Source organism: Strigops habroptila, chromosome 3 (assembly GCF_004027225.2).
Source record: "Strigops habroptila isolate Jane chromosome 3, bStrHab1.2.pri, whole genome shotgun sequence".
Classification (NCBI taxonomy): Eukaryota; Metazoa; Chordata; class Aves; order Psittaciformes; family Psittacidae; genus Strigops; species Strigops habroptila.
In genome coordinates, this window is record NC_044279.2 from 11,987,813 (window position 1) to 12,008,865 (window position 21,053).

The 21,053-nt window shown below is 42.0% G+C and overlaps 1 protein-coding gene across 7 annotated transcripts in view; it reads left to right on the forward strand.

Annotated features, from left to right (window-relative positions):
- Positions 1-922: 922 nt before the first annotated feature.
- MAGI2 (membrane associated guanylate kinase, WW and PDZ domain containing 2) overlaps positions 923-21,053 on the forward strand; it is a 737,601-nt gene continuing 717,470 nt past the window's right edge. For 2 of the 7 annotated variants that reach the window (XM_030478638.1, XM_030478641.1), the window contains exon 1: positions 925-1,279. In XM_030478638.1, coding sequence (XP_030334498.1) covers positions 979-1,279 — 301 coding nt within the window. In that variant the 5' untranslated portion in view covers positions 925-978. Of the gene's footprint in view, positions 1,280-21,053 lie in introns of all 7 variants that reach the window. The other 5 variants (XM_030478636.1, XM_030478634.1, XM_030478640.1 and 2 more) reach the window with 4 other exon arrangements.

Consider the following 21,053-nt stretch of genomic DNA (forward strand, 5'->3'; position numbering starts at 1 on the left):
GGGTACCAGCTCCTGTCTCCTGTGCTAGTAACCAGCGCTAAGAACTGCACCCACCTACAACTCAATTAACTGGAGTGTGAGACCTCTGAACGCAGGGAAACCTCTCTGCAAGCGTTTGTAACGCCGAGGTACTCAAGTAAACGGCTGTCGTCTGTTTTCCTGGCACAACTTGGAGCCCGTCTGTCGCTGGCTCCTTCCGTGCCACGAGCAGAACACGGACCGCAGGATCCACCCCTCTTCCTCTCCATCTCAGGCACTTCCCAAACTCCAGCGGACCACCCGTGCGGTGCCCCCCGCCACAAGCCCGCTGCCGGCCCGCCGGGCGCTGTGGTACGGCGGGGACTCTGCGGCCCCGGAGCCCGCTAGGAGCCAGCGAGGGGCGGCCGGGCCGGGACACGCGGCGCCATCTTGCCCGCGGGCGCCCCCTGTCGCCGGGGCCGGTTCCGGGGTGTTGCCCGTCCGGGGGTCGCTGCTCTGCCCGCTCGGTGCCTCCCCCCGCCCGGGCCGCTCTCCGCCCGCTGCCGGCCGTGCCAGGCAGCCTCTCTCTCGGCCTTCACTACCGGGTCAGGCGAGGCGGGAGCGGCGAGGCAGCGCCCGCCTCGCTCCGGCACCGACACCGACACCCCTCCTCCTCCTCCCCCCCCTTCTCCCCCCGCCGCGGCCGTCCCCTCCCTCCCTCCTCCCTCCCCGCTGCCAGTTTCTGTACAACTAGTACATCCACGCTCCGCAGGGTCCCGGCCGCCGCGGCTGCCATGGATATCAGCTAAAGCCGGCCGGAGAGGGCAGCGAGGCGCTCCCCGACCCAGCTCCGCAGCCCCGCGGGGCCGCCGCGCCCTCCCTCCCGCCGGCCGGCCGCTCCCCGCCCGCCCTGAGCCTGCCCCGGAGGAGCCCGGCTGCCCCGGGGAGGGGGGGACTAGAGGGAGGGAGGGAAGGAGCACGGAATACCGGGAGGGAGTCGGGCAGAGCATCCCCACGGCAATGTCCAAGGGCTTGAAGAAGAAAAGCCACTGGACGAGCCGAGTCCACGAGATCGTGATCGTGAGGAACCCGGAGGGGCAGCTGGGCTTCGAGCTGAAGGGGGGCGCCGAGAACGGGCAGTTCCCCTACCTGGGGGAGGTGAAGCCCGGCAAGGTGGCCTATGAGGGCGGCAGCAAGTTAGTGCCGGAGGAGCTGCTGCTGGAGGTGAACGAGACCCCCGTGGCCGGGCTCACCATCAGGGATGTGCTGGCCGTGATCAAGCACTGCAAGGACCCCATCCGGCTCAAGTGCGTCAAGCAAGGTAAGGTGGGGACGGACCCCCTTCTCCGCCGCCCCACACCACTCGGAGGGGCCGGGGCAGGTCTGGGGGTAGCGGGGGGGACCAACTTTGTTGCTGCAGTTTGACTTTCCCCCTGCCCGCCGGCGGGGGGAGGATGCGAGCGGCGCCGCGCCGTGCCCGCAGCCCGGCGAATTAAATGTGCGTCAGTGGCAGCGCTTCGCCATGCGGCGGGAGGGGCCGCACCCCCCGCACCGGCTGATGCTGCTGCTGCCGCCGGCGGGGCCGGTGCGGCGGCCGGGGACGGCGGCGGAGCGGGGTTTGCCCTCGGCTTCGTTTCGCGCCGGGCGCCTGGGCTCGGGGGTGTGCGCTGCGCGCCCGGTCCCCGCGGGCACCCAGGGCGGCTGCAGCATCTCTCGAGTGTCGTGAGCGGAAAAGTCATTCATTTGATCCCCGGTGAAAGCGATCGCTAATCCAGGAGAACGGGGAGAGCAGCGAAAGTGGGAGGGAGAGGCGAAAAGAAACTTTCCGGAGGGAACGGTCTACTTTTGCCTCTCCTCTGCTTCTCCTGTTTGTTTTCTGAGTGCTGTAATAGGTTAATGTGTTTCCAGGAAAGTCAGTAAAGAAGAGACGCCACAGATGCTGTTTACATGTGTGTTTCTGGGCTCTTTAAACTATGCCGAGTTGGGCCGTCTGCATCTGCACGCTTGCAAGGAGGTTTCTGCTACCCCAGCAGCGTTTCAGGCATAGGAGCTGTTAACTGCGCTGGGAAACGAGTCTGTAGGTGCTCCTTGGACATCGATGATACAGTGGCTGGAATCGCTAAACTACGCGATTCAGCCCGGCACTGAGCTCAGCCTCGGAAAACTTAGGGGTTTCTGTGGTGGGAAGATGTTAGATGCCGTGCATCAGAGGCGCCTGTGCTCGGTAACTAGCCAGCAGCCTCTGCTCAGAGGACATACAGGAGAGTTCCTCCTGACGTTCCGTGGTTGTTGTTCCAAGTGTCATTTGTGATACGTCTGAATGCTTGAAGGATATGCCAATTATCAGTTTATCCAAATACAACAGAATCAGTAGAAAGAATTTGACTTTCACTCAGGCCTTCAGAATGTGCTTTATGATCTATTCATCAATGTTCTAGGTGATATATTCTAAATACAGACATGATCTCTGATTTTTCTATTTGTCCTTTAGGGTAAGTTGTGCAATATGTTGTAGATCGTATCTTGGTATACCGTCAGGCAATGCAGTGAGACGCAATAGTTCAAGATTAGAAGGGAGTACAATGCATTCTGTCTTTCAGTATAGTGTCATGTCTGGGCACCCGAACTCCAGGAAACCTGCGCTATAGTTTATTAATAATTTTAGCATGAGTGGTCTTACTGTGACAGGATTCAAAAAGAAGCAGCAGTGGAAGTGTCAAGAAGATAAGGGTACACAGTCTGTTATTTACTACGTGAAACAGTCTCTGTCCCACCTTTTCACTGTTGTTCTAATATTTCTCTAAGTCAAAGCACTCACCAGTTATTCATTAATGTGTACACCCTTAATAAAGATATCTGTCATACAATGAATTAGGGACATTACTCAGACTTTTAGTCTCTGGATTGCTGCAAGTTTCTTGAATGAGACATAGAGGATGAATTCGAAATTCCACCTAGTTTCTTTCTATCTATCTATCTATCTATCTTTCTATCTATCTGTCTTTCTATCTATCTATCTGTCTATCTATCTACCTGTCTATCTATCCATGAGTTTCACTTCAGTATGTTAACCCACTACACTTTTGATGCAAGTCATCAAAGCACTGGCCAAATGACTGTGTGTTTGAAAGTGACAGTTCTGCATAGATTCTTGGACTGAGAGAGACTTCCTGACTGGAATGATCTTTCTTGTGCTCCAGCATCCTTCACTTCGCCAAAGGGAGAGGCCTTCTCCATCCAACTTCCTATTTTTTAAAAGGTCAATAGTTCGCATATTTTACTACCTGACTCCTCCTCCACCGTAATTCAGTCTAATCTCTGCACCCCTTGGTTGCAAAGCACAGACAGCAGGCATCTACGTTAACACATTACTATTCTCTAACACATTACTATTCCCTAACAGTACTTTACAGTAGTGTGTAGGAGAAGAAAACCTGGGCAATAAAACCTGTATAAGTTTTTGTAACTTTTCTTCTCCTTTTAATTGTGAAACGCCTTTCGTGTGCTGGAACAAGGTTAATGACTCTATTATCGTTGTTGCTGGGTAATTTATCAATGATATCTCTGTCAATTAGAATAGCATGACCTTGAATGCACCATGTGACTGTAGCTGATTTTTCAGTGCTGCCTAGGAGCGAAGTCAGAGAAATGTGGAGGTAGGACGCCACTATTTAAGATGTGATGCTTAAGAGACTGTGAGTATTTATCTTGTTTGAAAGGTTTGATATTTCAGTAGTGAAAATTCACTTGTAGATGAAGTCAGGGAATGGCTGATTCAGTTTGCAGGAACTAGCTGTTTTGGAGTATGGAAAATAAAGGTGCTTTCATGATTTTTCATTACATTGTGTTTGATTACAGACCCACCTTTTTGAAATAATGACATACTTCATCGTTTACTACAGTACAAGGGGAAATACTTCTTTTAAGAAAGTCCAATGGAATATTGCTGGTTTATGTGAGCTGAACATCCTGAGCTAAAAATATTAACTTAGAAAAAAACAATCACAATGTGGGAGTTGCTGTATATCATCAGGAGGAGTAAACATCATGAGATAATTAGCAGTTCCACAATATGATCTGACATAGAACTCTCCTGACACCCAATAAATAAGGTTTTAATGCAGGAAATTATTGCCTGGTTTTGTATAGAGAGAAAAGATTGTAAGAAGCATTATTGTTGTTATTTTTTAATCTTAATTGTAAGAGTTCGCAGAGAAGTATTCCTTGGAGGCTACTTCCTGTTTGGGTTTTTTTGTTAGGGTTTTTATTTTTGTGAGCCACTTATTGTGCTACTGTTGGCAGAATCACAGAGGTTCTCTTAAAACACATGGGGTAAAATCTTGGCCCAGACGAAGTCAATGGCAAAGCTGTCCTTGACATCAAATAAAGAAGGCAGGATTTCCTCTGTAAAGTCAAACGCTTTTTTGAATATATACCCTTTCAGTGGGAGAACTGAAAGCAGTCAAAGTAGTTGGGCATATTTGCAAATGTTACGCATTCTGACCTTCTACTCTCTCTGGTGAAGAGCCTTACTGTTTCTGAAAGCAGTACTTCTGAATTTCAAATGTGATTGTTTTTACATGCAGAGCAGTTCAGATTAAGTACTATCTCCTTCCCACAGATGCACAGATGCGTAGTTGTAAAAGTAGCAATGTGTTAAGGAAAGGCATCCTAATTTGGATAAGTAGTCACACGGGGAAGAGTCATGTGAGGAGCAATGCTTTCTCCAGTTCCACTCTCTGTTCATCACTGCCATCTCAGACCCACAATACCTTTCTCTAGAGATTCCTATCAGTAGGCGACACAGGTCCATGATATGCACAAGACTCCAGTATGGCTTTGGTTTTAGTTTGAAGGGTTGCAGAAACAGCCAACTCAGTTGCACTGCATAAACCAGGATCTTTATTCTTTGCATAGAGTTACAAACTTCCACAGATGCCTTCAGCAGAATTCCAAGGAACAGCCTGAAAACATGGATTTTGGAACTCGGGAGCACTGCAGCAGATTTTGTCCTGGAACTGCTGCCTGACACGTACATACGAAGTAACCAGGTGATCTAACTGAGCATTTTCGTTTACTTTTAGAGTTATTTAGTGGTTGGACGATATGAAATATGAATAACATTGATGCTTTTCACTTTCTAATGTCTGATTTGGCTCTAAATTAATCAGACTTTAAGCTTCAACCCATAATGCTATAGCTTCTTATGCAAAAAGGCATTTAGTACATGTAATGTACGGAGGGACTTAAAATCAGTTTTACTTTTTTGGTCTAATCATTGAATTTACAGTAAGCATACAATAAAATGTTTAGCTGGCTGTAGATGGACTTGGGCATACTTGCAAGTGCATTCCCAGTCAGGAGAAGACTTGGACCCTTATTAGGATGGATACAGGAGTGTCCAAGCCTAGACAGACTGCAGGCCTGCATCCTCCACATCCTAGTCCTGGTAGTGGTGACAGTGGTTTCACAGCAAAGAGTGAAAGGACAGGACAGTACTGTCCCAGCACCCAGTGATCTGTGGCTTGGGGATTTAGTAGCCTTGTAGTGTGTATAATTATGTTTTTAAGAAATTTATTTGATTGTTTGAATTCATCAGTAATACTCTTCTATGTTCATTAAAATACTCTGTGCATCCAAGTTGTCTTTTTGTGTTTTTTCTTCCTGAGTATCAATATCTAGTATCTTCCAAGAAGTGAATATTGGATAATATTTTCTTTGCTAATAGAAAGAGCAATATTTTACAATAGAAAGCTGCATGATTTTCCTGAATAAAAAAAATCACAAGAGTCTTGCAAAAACCAAACCCAAAGAACTGTGAAAACCTGCATGATTGCACTGCTGGTATCTAATGCAAACGTAGGCTTTGAAAATAATCTGTACTTCAGACCTAACTTGTGCTCCTTAGGATTTTGCTAACTCTAGAAATTGAATTCAGAGTTCTTATTTTACCATTACTTTATGTCATTCTTATGCTTGTCCATCTTAATTTAAAGACTATTGAAGCTGACTTCTGACTCCTGTAGCCTGTGATTTATTCTTCAGCTCCTCCAGAGAGATTGTGATGTTTCATGTCAGGAACTCTGTGTGTTCATTGGCAGTAGAATTACATCCATCAGTCCTTTTTTTTTTTCCTCTGAGAATTACAAATGTGCCATTAAAGGATGGGGCCATGACTTTGTTAGTGCACCATTTCCTTGAAGAAATGAAATAATTGAGAGTGCTCTGCTTAGTTCTGTTGAGTCACATATGGTAAAGTTCATCTCACACTAACACTTGTCCATCTGTTGATACTGTTGACATCAAAGGAAAGTACTGGTATGAGGGGCTGAAATTGCATCTGACTTATTTTGTGCACCATATAACTTCACCTGCATTAATTCAGTATTTCATGAAAGATACGGATTCTGAGCTCTTGCTTTCAGTGTTTGTGATCTTCTTGCTCCTTATAGATGAGGAGCTCCTTTCATGACATGAAAGAGTTGATAAATTATTCATCTACATTTTTTGTGTAAAAGAATTGGTATATGTGGAGAAATATACATGGAGAAGGTGATCCTTCAGAAGGGATTTATGTGAGGAGGTGGTCATAACTGATTTAGAAAGGGTGATGGAGAGGAAAGTGCTGCAGTACTTGTAGAAGCAGATGCTTCTTGTTCTTCTCTTCCTCTTAGTGGTATAAACATTAAAAGAAAGAAAAGGAAAACTTTTTTTGCTGGAGAGCATCAAGGCAAGGGTCGAAGAACATGATGCTATCATTTGGCTGTGTTAACATTCTGGAAGTAATTTTTTTTTCTTCCATACATATAATATGTGTTTATAAATACATGAGTATATTTGGACTCTTCATTAGGGCTGTAGTGATAGGACATAAACATGGGAAGTTCAGGTTAGATATAAGGAAGAAGTTCTTTACTGTGAGGGTGGTGGGGCACTGGAACAGGTTGCCCAAGGAAGTTGTGAATGCTCCATCCCTGGCAGTGCTCAAGGCCAGGTTGGACAGAGTCTTGGGTGACATGGTTTAGTGCAGCGTGTCCCTGCCGATGGCAGGGGGGTTGGAACTAGGTGGTCTTAAGGTCCTTTCCAGCCCTAACTATTCTATGATGCATGCATATCTGTATTTTTTTTTTTTTTTTTGAAAGCTATTTGTAGGACTTCGTAGGTTGAGAATGTGTAAGACTGTGTAGTACTGCTACACAAGAATATAATACATAATGATATGTATGGGCTACAGTACTAATCTAGAATGTTTTTCGTACAAGTTTTGATGCATATTTATATGATAGTGACAATGAACTCGTTCAGTCTAGTGGGCAAGCAGTATGCAGTATGGCACAGTATCCTGCAGCAGGAAATAAAATGGTCATAAGCTTTAGAATAAGACTGACTAGCTGCCTGCCCAAGCAAGTGCAGTCTGTAGCACAGAGTTTGAAGGTATTGATTTCGGTAGAAAAGTGTCTATCTTTGGTTTTTGTTGCTGAATGTCTTTGCAATGCTGGCCCTAGCTGAATTTTCTAAATTTACAGGGGCTGTGATCCCAACGGTATCTCTTCAGCACACCTGATTTTACAAATGAGGTTTCTTTCAACATCATGGAAATCTATCCAGTAAGAAGGTGTAATAGTTTGGCTGGCCATTTGTATAGCTTTATCACTGTAAGCTGAAGCTACCACAGTGGGAAGTGGAATGGCAGAAGCAAGAGAAAAGTAAGAGAGTGAGTGATTTAACAGTTGAAAATCTCTAGAACAGTTCTTAAGGTTTGAATGTTATTTTAATATTAGCCTAAAATGTCTCATTTATTCAAACCTCTTACCCATAATTTGGGTTCTTCACAAGAAGGAGAGTTGACAGTAGGCTGTTGTTTGTGTATATCTGCCATGTATTTACCTTTTTTACAGTGTGTAAATGAACCACAAACACATTATTTCTGAACTCTCAGTCTCTAGGATCCATACAGCTCAATCAAAAGGTGTGTTGTTGTCAACACTGCATTTCTAGGTTCCTCCTCATAGGTTTCTTCATACATATGTTATGGTTAGTAATATGTGAATAATGCTGTTTCACTCTGCTTATCCACTTCAGACATTTCTTCTGGATGTCTTTGATTATTCCCACAATGCATGAACTCTAGAAGAGGGAAAATAAGACAGAGAACAAAATTGAGAAAGTAAAATGTGGGACAGAAAGTCCCAAGAAAAAACCTCAGAAATTATTAAACTAAAATATTGCTCGTTTTAGAAATCAGATGTTCTGTCATGTTCAAGAGAGACTGTACAGCCCTGGGGAGATCATCCAGTCCAGGGAAAAACAGCACAGGGAATGCGCATTTTGGTTCCTCAACACACGTTGAAATAATATGATCACAGAATAGTTTAGGTTGGAAACAACCGTTAAGATCATTAAGTCCAAGTGTTAACCTAGCACTGCCATGTTGGCCGCTAAACCATTTGTTAAGTGCCACATCTACACGTCTCTTAAATACCTCCAGGGGTGGTGACTCCACCACTTCCCTGGGCAGCTCGTTCCAGTTTGACAACCGTTACGGTGAAGAAATCCAATCTAGACCTCCCATGGTGCAGCTGGAGGCCATTTCCGCTTGTGCTACCACTTGGGAGAAGAGACTGACCCCACCTTGCTACAGCCTTCTGTCAGGTAGTTGTAGAGAGTGGTAGGGTCCCCACTGGAGCCTCCTTTTCTCCAGATTAGACAACCCCAGTTCCCTCAGCTGTTCCTCATCAGACTTGCGCTCTAGACTCCTAACTAGCTTTGTTGCCCTTCTCTGGACACGCTCCAGCACCTCAATGTCTTATTTGGAGTGAGGGGCCCAGAACTGGACACAGGATTCGAGGTGCAGTCTCACTGATGCCCAGTGCAGGGGGATGATCACTGCCCTAGACCTGCTGCCACACTATTGCTGATACAGGCCAGGATGCTCTTGGCCTTCTTGGCTGCCTGGGCGCAAGCTGCTCATGTTCAGCTCTGTCAATCAACACCCCCAGATCCTTTTCCACCAGGCAGATTTCCAACCACTCTTCCCCTAGCCGATAGCGTTGCCTGGGGTTGTTGTGACCCAAGTGCAGGACCCAGCACTGAGCCTTGTTGAACCTCGTACCATTGGCCACTGCCCATCAATCCAGACTGTCCAGATCGCTCTGCAGAGCTTCCTGCCATCAAGCAGATCAACACTCCCACCCAGACATCAACACACCGGACATCAACTTGGTTTTGTCAGCAGACTTACTGCGGGTGCACTTGATGCTCTCATCCAGATCACTGATAAAAATTATAAACTGAACTGGCCCCAATAGTGAGCCCTGGGGAACAGCACTTGTGACCCGCCACACTGGATTGAACTCTATTTACCACCACTCTTCATCCTCCTCTGGTGCCCAAATGGTTGTGGTGTCACTGATCTTCAGATAGTGCTGGCCCACAAGCAGTAAGTAATTTCTGCACCTTTCTTTTCAGATCTCTGATCTTGGGAAGGAAGGGTTACAGTTCAGGTGTTCAGGGCCATGTGAAAACGGAAGAAAAAACCAAGCATGCATGTGTTGTTAGACAAAAGAGAGTGGCTATGTCCACTAACAGAAAAAAATGTATTAGGTGAAATAATGCCTCCTTACATGTCTGTATCACATTTTTCTGACTGTCCTGAATTGGTTCAAATCAATTTACATCAAGGAGCTCCCTCATATACCTTTTCCTTCTTAGAGACCATGCAGCCCTGCCTGCCACCAATGTCTGGCATTAGCAACAATTAGTTTATTGTGCCAGTAAGATATTTCTACCCTCTATGCTTGAATTTACTTCAGAAATCATGCAGAAACTTGTTTTGACCTAGAATTTTGTCATTCCATGATTCCAGATCATTCCTGTTCTGATGGGAGCAAGCCTGGTATGACAATCTCCCATTGTCCCTGGTCTGGGAGATACGTGACACAGCCTTGACAACATATCGTAGTCTCTATAGCCAGTGATGGCAGTTATTTCATTGAATTATCCAGAAATACTAAATTGTTCATAGAGTCCCAGATTATCACACTGGGGGCTATGGTTCTCCTTTGGAGGTCTGTTAGGTCAGACACTGAGGACAAAATTGAGATCAGTCTCTATCTGCAGAGTCATAGTGAGTTTGTTTGTTTTTGAAAGCTCAGAAGAAATATTGTGTCCTCAGTATGCAGAAAGAAAAAAAAATAGAAATAGGTTTTATAGTTATGAGTAGTGCTGATAGATTCGCTATGAATAGCAGAACAACTGGAAAATAATAGTAGGAAAATAATGAGCAAAATTTTCTGCACTGTGTATTAGAAAGTAAATTGTGTAGCTGTGTTAATGTAACATTAGTATTCCAGAGTGGAAATCTTACAAACAGGTACAAGTCGTCCTTTATTACTTACTTATTTAATCTTGGTATCTGCATATCTCACGTTGTCCTTGCATTTGTCAAAGTGAAAAGTAGAATATGATTTTTTAAATTGCACATTTTATGGTGTTTGGTTTGTTGTTTTTTTTTTTTTTAATCTTTCAGCTTTGTTTCCTTCATGGTAATCATTCGTTAATCTGCATATTTTGGATAAAATATAAGCATTTCATAAAGCCACACCTAACTTGTGCTACTGAAGCTGAAAGGAAACAAAAGTGGGTCATCAGTCTAATTCCAGGACATCTGCTTCACATGTAAATTCTTACAACACACACATTTTTTGTTTGCTTGGTTTAAAACTCAGACATAAAACTGAGGAATGGTACTATTTGTACCCTGTATGAGTAGTACTGAAGAGTTTCTAATGTGTTGCATTCGCATGGCTGGTTCTTTATGAAATAAATGGCTATGGTAGTTTCTGTTATTTCTCACCTAAGTCCTTCTTTGTACTAAATCTGCATTAATAAATGTCACATAAGCTTCTCTTATGCTTCCAAAATGGTACGTTAATATAAACAAGGATTAATACCATTATATTTTAGTTCTCTGTCTTGTATTTTTATAAAAACAGCATTTTATATTTCAGAGTGTGGCAGAGTCCTGTGGCAGAGTTAATAAGCTAATAGAGCACGTAGGTGCTCCCATTACTGAAGTGCAGTCCTTATGGAGTGGGAGCAGCACCTGCTAAACTCTTGTAGCAGATTGAGGCAGGAGGTGAACACTTAGTCAGTTTAAACTATTGTGTGCTTTGCTTAGGTAAAAGTATAATTAACCCCCAGATTTCCTGCACAGCCACTACACTGTTCTGTGAAACTCTCCTTGAAGCTCACATCCGCTGTGATGCCCACTCTGCTCTTGATGGTACCAGGAGGTGGGTTGTGACTCCTGTTCATCATATTGACAATGATTGGTTTTGCTGGTGTTTCTGATTTTGCTATTCTTGTGGGTTTGTTATATCAGCCTGTTGTTGATGCATAAAGTGTGAAACCTTTCAGTGAAAGGAACTACCTTTTTGTTTTAGCAAGTAGCATGACAATATCAAGTTGAAGTCTTAGTTTCTATGGCAATGTAAGGAAGTATTCACCGTAAATTCAGAGTTAGCCATAATGACTTTGTTCGTAATAGTTATTGGAAATACTCTGTATCATTTTAACATAGGATCTGTAACTCAGATTAACAGTATTTCAGTCTTGGTGATAGAAGCTGTGAAGTGGATGAAAGTTGAGCAATATGATTTAAGAGAAAATAACTAGTTATGACTAACATGGAGCTTCTATTATTGGTAGCGCAGGTCTCTTTTCTCACGATCTTTCCATTTCAGCTACTGGTAGTAAAGCTGTGCAAAACCCCTTAGCTATGCTTTTGTCGTGGTTTAAACCCAGCAGGCAACTAAGTGCCATGTAGCCCCTCGCTCACCCCCCTTTCCCTTCACTCCCTGGGCAGGATGGGGAGGAGAATCCAGGACAGAGAATAAATTTCATGATGAATTTAGCTTTTCTTTTTATCTGCTCCATTTACTTGTGGAAGAACATTTTCCCCCTGTAAATTTCTAGAACAATTACTGGAATTTCTGATAAGGCAGTAAAAAGTGCTTTTTCAACACTCACTCTATTTGGTAATTTTCCAGTAAAAATAATATTAAAAGATTTCAGGAAAAGAATTGCATCAGAGCACTGGAGATTTTGTTGGGAAAATAAAGTAAAATCAAGATGTTGGATTTTCTTAATTAAAATTAAAAGTCAGTAATTGAAATATTAATTAAAAGGTCTTCAGGATTCATACTTATGTTGAGTTTTTATGTCATGCCTGTGGTACTAATGTACTGAAATACTCTTCAGAACAGATGAACCCATAAAATTTAAAAATGTCTCCTTTAAGTATGTGTGAAATACTTTAGGGGTTTGTGTACAGTTAATCTGACTTGCAGAAGTGTAACAGCTGCTTTGCCTTGACGGGGACTCATGTCTGTGTGTGTTTTCAGGGTAATAAAATGAAGTGTTTCTGAATGTAAAAGTTGAAGAAACTGAAGATTTTTTTTTCCCCCCATACCTGAGAAAGCAGCTCCTGCACATGATCATAGTAGTATCAGTTTCTCTTAGGAAATGTAGCAGATCCACTTGGGATCCAACAGTGTTCTTTCAGATCAATATTAAGTAGATTTCTAGTAACTAGTAAGCAACTTTCTCACCAATTGCTGTAGGAAGCAGTTGCAGTGAGCTGCAGAGTTCGTCCCTCTGTAGCTGGCCAGCTAGTGAGGAGGATGCTGCTGGGAAAGAGATTTGCAGCTGGGACTTCAAAACAGAAGTCTTCACGTGTATGCCTCTAGACACTAATATTACTCATGTTATTAAATGATCTGAATATCTTCCAGATTCTAAAAACCCTATACAAACAGAGCTCATTCAGACTCCCCCAACAGGGAGCTACTCTTGGTGCCCTCACCAACCTCTGTGACTTTCATTGTGGGAGGGAACCTGGTGCTGCGCAAAACTTCCTTACATCTTTGGTCTCCTGATCTAGGCTATGAGATTTTATTCTTAAAAACTCCTGGGAAATCACTGGGTTTCACAATTTTACTGATCGTATTTTCATTATGTGTGTTGTCTTTTTATGTTTTGGTTTGGTTTGGTTTGGTTTGATTTGGTCTGTTCTTTAAAGCCTGTCTAGCTTTTTAGAAAGAAAGGATATATCTAAATAGGTATGGTTTACCAATAGAACCAGCACTATATTGCTTCAGTGCATTTGCTTTTTATTCTTTAGAAAACTAATTTTATGAAACATGGATGTTAGTCTATCAAGATGACTGAAATCACATCCCATGGAGACAGGTACTGCAAGCTGGCAGTAAGAAGCCGTTGCTGCCCCAAAGGGTTTGTAAAGGCTAATTAGACAGAGCGGATAGGTACGAAGGGACAGAGCTGCACAGTGGTGAAATGACTTGCCAAAAATCTCAGGTCAATCAATAACAGAGTGAAGAACCCTGCAATGTAATTTAAAAGTCTATGCAAGACGTAATGCATCCAACTGAAGGCACACAAAAAGAAAACCCCAACCTTCTCCTCTTCAATGAGGGTTTCTATTGATTGCTTGAGTAAAATATTTTTGTAGGTGTTTATTTTAAATTCCATGACAAATCCCATGTAATGCAGAAGCGTTGTCAATAACAAAGAAGCACAAGCATGCAAAGGTCTTTACAGAGGACAGAATGTGATAGAGTGTTGTCTCCTAAAATAAAATGCATGTCAGAAATATACTGGAAGTGGTGAAGTGTAGGAAACCAAAGTAATACACATTTATATATTTTAATGAGATATTTATGTTTTTTTGCTAATTGGACGTGGAGGTACATCAAGCACACTGTATGAGACATTGATTAAAATTATTCTTGCCTGTTAAAGCTGCTGCCTGATGAGTGGCAAATTATAAATAATTTATGTGAGGGTTTTTTTGGGGTGTTTATTTTTTTTTCCCTTTTCCTTTTGTTTTAAAAACCACCTAATTTGTTTTGGAAACACGAGAAGTTCTAAAAAGTGTTACCACAGGCAGAGCTTGGTTTGCCAAGTGACACGTACAAAATACTGATTAAAACCCCAGTGGGAACCTCTCACTTTTCACAATGCTGGGAACTTCAGATAGGCTTTGCTCGATGGTGGCTTCTTTCAGAGCCCTGATGTTGCCATCTTTTGACCCAGATGGAGTGGGGTTAATGGCAGAATCCTAGATATAGCCCAGCCTGCAAGAAGCTAGGGTTAGGGTTTAGGGTTGTCAGATGACATCCCTCCAAATTCCTGAGGAATTGTGGAGAAGTGGGACTGTCCTGATATTATGAGGACATCTGGTAATCCTGGGCAGGGCTCCATTAAGGCCATTGCAGTTGCAGTTACACCAAAGGTTCTACTTTGTGGCTCTGTGCTTTTGTCCCTCTGTGGAGAGCTGTTGGTCTCTCTTTGTGCTTTCACCCCCTCTTTGGCACTGGTTTCTCATTTCTCACTGGAAACTCTTCCCTACCACTCCCCTTGGCAAGGCTGGCATGGAGGAAAGATTGGGGGGACTCCCTAGCACTTACCTGGTGTGAGAAACCTCTTGCCTGAGCTGCTGGAGTACATTTCACTGTGATGATCCTCTAGAAGGTCTCCATGTCCTCCTCTTTCAGTACCTGGGGCCTATGCACAGTTAAAGAGATGATCAGAGAGAGAACAGAGTAGGATTTTGCCTCGTACAAGCAATGAGTCTTAGGTCGAGCTGAATCCACCCTCCTTCTCAGGAGAAAGGAGTTGTGTAATATTAAGGATGACATCCAGCTGAGGTTCTGCAATCGTTTTTGTAATCCCCTTTGATGTACCACAATACTTCTAGGTATTGTTCCCCTTCCAGGATCATCACCAGCTCTCCGCTGTCCTGAATTCAGCCAGTGATCAGGATTTTCAGACATGCTGGGTGTCCTTGTAGCAGGAGATGAAAATACCTGTCTTTGAGGGGTGCTCTCCCTGAAGACATGCTTGCAAGCAGGTAACCTGGATGGGTTCCTAATCTGACTCGGAGACCATCCTGTGGAGCAGGTCTGTACCTTAATCTCCAGTGACCCTTGCTGCAGGAGTACACATAGGTAGAAGTTCCTCAACTAATATTTGAAAGATTTCCCTCTTTCTCCTCTTTTTTATTTTTTTAAAAGCACAAAATGAAACCGAATGTCAACCCTCCAACTTTTTGTTTTCCAAGCAACATCTTTGTTTTCTGACCAGTCTTTCTGAGCCTAGTTAGATCTGTCTATATTGGGAGCAAGTGCTCCCTGCTGCATTGCTTGAACACTGGTTATGCACGGCGAGAAGAGTGCCATCTACGCAGTCACCAACTAGTTGCAGCTTTTAGGTTTGGAAGCCTTCCTAGCAAGAACCAACATCACATCATGTTTATCTTCTAAGATCTGATGGATGACAGAACTACTGCGGCATTGCTTTGAGTCAAAAGTTTATGCATATGTTTATTCATGTGTGTTTTCTGAAATCAGCAGCGTCTCAGCTGAGAGGCAATTTCTGATCAAGTCCAGGAACAGCCTAGCCTGTGTCTCTATAGCCGCCTTCAGTTTTTTTCACACCACTTTCTCCCGAAAACAGCCTGCAGTTAGAGGGGACGGACCTGCAATGAATCATTTACACGGGTGTTTTTCAGAGGGGCAGCAGAACAGAGAACGGAAAAAAACCCCAGCCAACATGATTCACCCAGGTCTGCAAGTCAAGGGTCCCTATGTATTTTAGGTTGTATTTTTGATATTTTCTGTTATGAAGAGCATATCTGTTGAATTTGCAGTAATTATTTTCTAAATCAAATGGCTACATTTTATTACAGAGTATAGATGACTTTATTAGATTCTTTTCCAATCTGTTTTTCCACTTGCTGGTCTAACCTGCCCACTGCAAGGGCTCTTTGGCTGCTCGGAAGGCTTTGAATTTTATGTAAAACATATCTTCTAAAGTCAAAGGGACCTGTAGCAAAGAAGTTCTGTCTTTGAGTCCAGAACGTATCTAACATGTCTTGGGCTTTGCATGAGAAACAAACCCCCTGTGGTTGCAAAGTGAAATAACTTCAGAATTTGGCTTTGAGGGGCTAGAAATTGCAGATTCCTCAGTAAGCATAAACTGCAGGTGTTGTGTAGCTTTCAGGGTGAGATATGCATTGTCAGAGCCAAACGGAGCTGCCTGTGCTGAGCAGCCCGGCAACCAGCCCAGCTGGAAGTGGCTGTCATCCCCAGAGATGCTTCACGAGCCTGCTGGAGCCTGCCCCTAGTTCCCCTTGGAGCAGCCTGTTTCCAGTGCCATCCTAACACAACGCGATAGCTGCTGACTGCTCCAGCCCAGGGATGGTCATAACTGCTTCCACCTGGGGTTTTTTATTAGTCAGCTTGGAGATCCTCCTTCAGCTCGTTTTCCTTTGAAAAGAGTCCGTCTGTTAACAATCAGTGGGGCGTCATGTTTGCTTGCAAAACACCTGCAACAACACATAATTTCTGCTTCGCTTATGTCGAACAAGACAGCCAAGAATTACATGCCCATGCTGATTTATGCTATGCTGGTTGGAATTACATTGGAAATGCATGAATTTCATGTGTCTTGCTGAGCTTTGCTTTATTTTCGTGTGCCAATATCAACTACTCAGGGCAATTTCATATCAGTATTATCAAGTTCACAGTACAGTGTTGAATATTTTGCATTTCTCTTGTAGGAGAATTGCCAGGCGACTGTTTGTAGCTCTTGCATTACCATGTGTTAGAGCTGTGTTTTAAAGATTTATAATTGACTTTTGCTTACTAAAGCTGTCTGCAAGCGATGCCAGTAATTTGTTTCTGTCTTAAAACTGTTTATGAAAGTAGGAAATTTTGGATTGTCTTGTTTTTCAGGAAGGTTTGCGAAGTATTTCTGTAATTGTGTATCATAAATACAAAGAATAATCTGGCCAGCAAAGAAAAGTGAAGAAAGAGGGAAAAAAGAGGTAGGAGTGGAAGACAGTGCTAAGTAATTCCGTCCAGTTGCTGAACAGGCTACAAAGACTTGTCAGTCTGCAGTGCTGGTGCTACTGCATGAGAATTGCCATCTTTTCAGATTGTGTATCCTGGCATAGGACTCTTCAGTTGTTTTTTAAGAAGGACAGCATCCAATGTAAGAGCTGTGGAGTTTCACTGTTTGTTGTCCATCATATAGAATAATTCAGCTCAGCAGAGGAAATAGATGCATTTGGTCTGAAAATATTTTATGTTCCTTGGTATTTTTATGGATCTGATAGCAAAAACCTTTGGAGAAACTGTATTTTAAATGCATAAGTGGTTAAGTTAAAGTAACAATAAGAATTTGATTTAAGTCAACAAAACCAGGGATTTCCAAATAAAAACCTGTCTTTTTGTACAAATATTATTAAGCATGCTATATATGTAAAACATCCTCTTTTCGTGACTGTTTACTGATGCAGGGCATGCTTTTCTCATTTTATTAGAGGAAAAGGTTCAGTTTTTCTGTACTACGTCAAAGTGGATCCAGAGCAACTTTCCGATCCCATGTTTTTGCGTCCTTACTGGTACGTTGGAGTATGTTTGACATCAGTCACATAAACATTGATCTGTATCACAGTCTTTGGTTCTGTAGTTTGAAAGGAGTTATGTGCATAATCTCACTGTCTTTCGAAGATGTCGAAGCTCTTAGCTCTTTTCACACTTTTACTCTGTGTTTTAAAGAAGTGCTTTATTCTATAGCTCAAATGCCAGAACACTTCAATATATGAAGTATTATGTTGTTGCTATCCATGGCGTTGAATGGATGTAGCTCCTGAAGAGCTTAGTATTGACAAAGGTATGTCTCAAGGAGTAAAAATATAAACAACCCCTAAAAAACCTCAAACCAAACCAAAACAAAAAACCCAGCAAAACCCTAAGAGAAAAAAGAACAAACAGAAAGGAGAGTAGTGCTGGTGCTGTCTGGGGGCTTGGGTGCCAGCAGCTGGATGGGTAGAGAAAGGGTTGCAGATAGGCTGCATAATCCCTCCTTACCGTGCTAAGACAGACCAGCACATCACTTTTTGAAAGCTTACCTTTGTAGTTACTTATATGCATCTGTATATGTAAGGGGGTCTGTCTATGATATTCATGACAAAAGAACAGTGTTTTATGGCAGATCTCATTTGATAGAGTGCCAAGATATGATAATGTCAGTATTGTGTTTGTTACCTGCTTTGAAGTGACCAATCTGCAAGTAGTTTCAGTATTTTCAATGAGGTGTTTGAAATGTGTGGTGATGTAACTTTTGAAATATGTAACTAGATTAGGCAAGCGGTCAGGAGATCTGGGCTCTGTCTGGTTCTCTGAAAACCTTAAATAAATTTCTTAGCCCCTCTGCCTTAGTTCCCCAATGCTAATAAAATCATACAGAGTACTAAACTAATAATAGGTCTGTTCCTCAGAAAGATGTTCTGAGGGTAACACAATTAATCGTTGTGGTACATTTGCCTGCAGTAGGAGTAAGGGTAGCATACTGATATAATTTAGAGGCATGTAATTGCTAATTATTCAATATTGACCTGATCCTTGAAAACTGAAGTCGGAAAGCTGAATCAGATCTTGGGTAAACAAGAGATACATTTATTTATTTGTTTGTTTGTTTGGGGTTTTTTTAGTTCAGGGGTGTATTTGTCTTTGTTCATTTTCTCTACATATAATGCACTGGCTCAAGATGTTTCCTGTATGAGTTTTTGAGACAATAATCAAGTCAGGGTTGTTTTTTACTGTGTCTTTCTTCTTTTTTAGATGCATGACAAATATGGGCTTTTCCCTTAGCTGGAAGTATCTTTTCTGCTATTATTACTTTTCCAGACGAATAGTTCTGTTTTCTGGCTGGGAGAGGTAAGGAGGGTTCTCACTGGGTGCATTACCTTTCTCCTTTCACCAGGGTGCCATGTGTGCTGGAGATTTTATTTAAACGTTTCTGTAATACCTATGGCCGAATGTCTGGCCTTTGGGGCAGTTCCAGAGAATTTAATTCTTTACTTTCCAACAGAACTGTAGTAATAGAAGTTAATGTTGTTTGTGATTACTATCTTTGTACTAGATTTTCCTCCTGAGGGTATGTGAACACTTTGGAAGATATCTGGCCAAAAATATCTTTCTGTGTTGCATTGTTACTCTTCTACATTTTTGTAATTCTGTAATTTGCCTATTTCTTTATATAAGGAACCTACTTTCTGTATTATATTTCTTTGCTTTTCTGAGCTTTTGCAGTTCATACTTGTGGGCAGTCTTCTGTTTGTTGTAGAGGCAGCACTGAAAGTGAAGAGAATTATAAAAATATTGGTCTCAGAGTCAATACTAAAGGTGACTGGATTTAACTCCTGATCTGTGTTTGCTGGATTTTAATTGCCCAAATCCTACAGGCTGGTTGCAGTAGTTCAATAAAAGTTGGGAGCACTGCGTGCATACAGGATATGGCAAGAAAATATAAGGCCTGACTTCACAACAAAGTTTTAAAGTTGGTTCCAAGTGAAGGTGTTTTTGAAAAGAAAAAAAGTCTAGGTTACCCCTTTGCTCTTTCTGTTTTATATAAAAGAAATTGAATTTCAGTGTTTTTTCCTGAAGATATTGATTCTTTTATACACTTTGAAACTGGGATTTGTTCGATAGGTATTCTAGATTCCAGGACTGAGGTTGTTTATTGTTCTCAGATGTCAGGTAAGACAGGGTATCATCTTTTCTTTTGCCTCAAAGTGATTTTACAGAACTATGGTTGGGTTATTTGGATAGTCTTGAAAGAGCAATTCTTTTAAAGGAAAAGAGTTCACCTGCCTGAAAAAATATAAAACGTAAACAGGCTGAAGTAGCTTATTTCTATTTGTAGATTTGCTGTTTAGGGACAAAATCTGCTGTCAGTTAAGACATCATAAACTCTGATTAAATCTGCTGTGGAATTGTTCTGGATTCATGGACAAAACTGAAAACACAATATGGTCAACTTTGTTCTCTGTATTTTAAGGTACCAGAGGCTCTTATAACTCTATTTAAAGAGGCAATATCTGAATTTACTGAAAATAGGTATTTTCTTTTTTCTCAGGGGTTGGTTGTTTGGGTTTTTTTTTTGTTTTTTTTTTTTTTTTTTTTTTAATTATTCCTCCTAAGTTAGGTTGAATTCCCTATATTGAGTAAAAAGGACCAAAATGTTCAGCTTGGACGCATAGCAAACTATTAGCCACTGGAACATTAACTTTCAGGTACTCCGTATTTCTGCTTTATATTTCTGTTTCATTATTTATCATAATGTTCAGTATGAGGAGTTGTGGGAGAAGGATTTGTTGTTCATTCTTCTGGAGCATGAAAAGTTGAACTCTGGCTTGAAGTGATCTTTGATTCCATCTTTCTACGCAACTATAAATATCTTAATCTATCAAATATTCATGTCATTCACTTATAAATCAAGAACCAGTATTGGAAGTTGTAATTATATGCATTAGGGTTCACTTATACAGTGTAAAAGCAGTGGAGGAGAAAAGTAAAATTACCCTGTTAACTGCAATAAATAAATAGCTAGATTTTAATACCTAGGTATAAAATAGAGAAGGCTTGCCAAAGTCTTGTCAGAGTACAAATTATTATCTATGTTCATAACTCCGTGGTAGAATTTTGCAAGAAATTCAAACTTCACCTGCAGAGTTGTTGCCCGGAAGAATTCTCTAGCTTTGACAATCTTAAAAGTACTTGATTTAAAAAAATGTAAATCAATTTTAAAGGGCATTTTTTAGAAAGTATAGTTCAAGCGAGTTTCAGTAATGAGAACACAGAAGCAGAGACTGAGTTTACATCTTGGTTTTGGTATTTTTTTACTGGGTGGTAAAAGAATCAATTAATCTCCTTTTCTCTATACTCCTGGCTGACCACTGAGGATAATATCTACCTCATGTACATGTTGCATTGATTCGCATGTTTTGAAAATGGGTACAGAAGAAAAGCAGATTTGGTCTCTTATTTGTGATGTGCTCAGAATCACATGACTTAATCACTTTGGGTAGTAACGGGAACAGATAATCCCTTCGGAGCTTAAGGAAGTGTTCCAAAATCAGTGTATGGTTCTTGCAAACCTTGATTACTTGAGCAAGGACTGTCAGCCCTATTTTTAAAGGTTGGTGTTGAAAGGTGTAAAAGCAG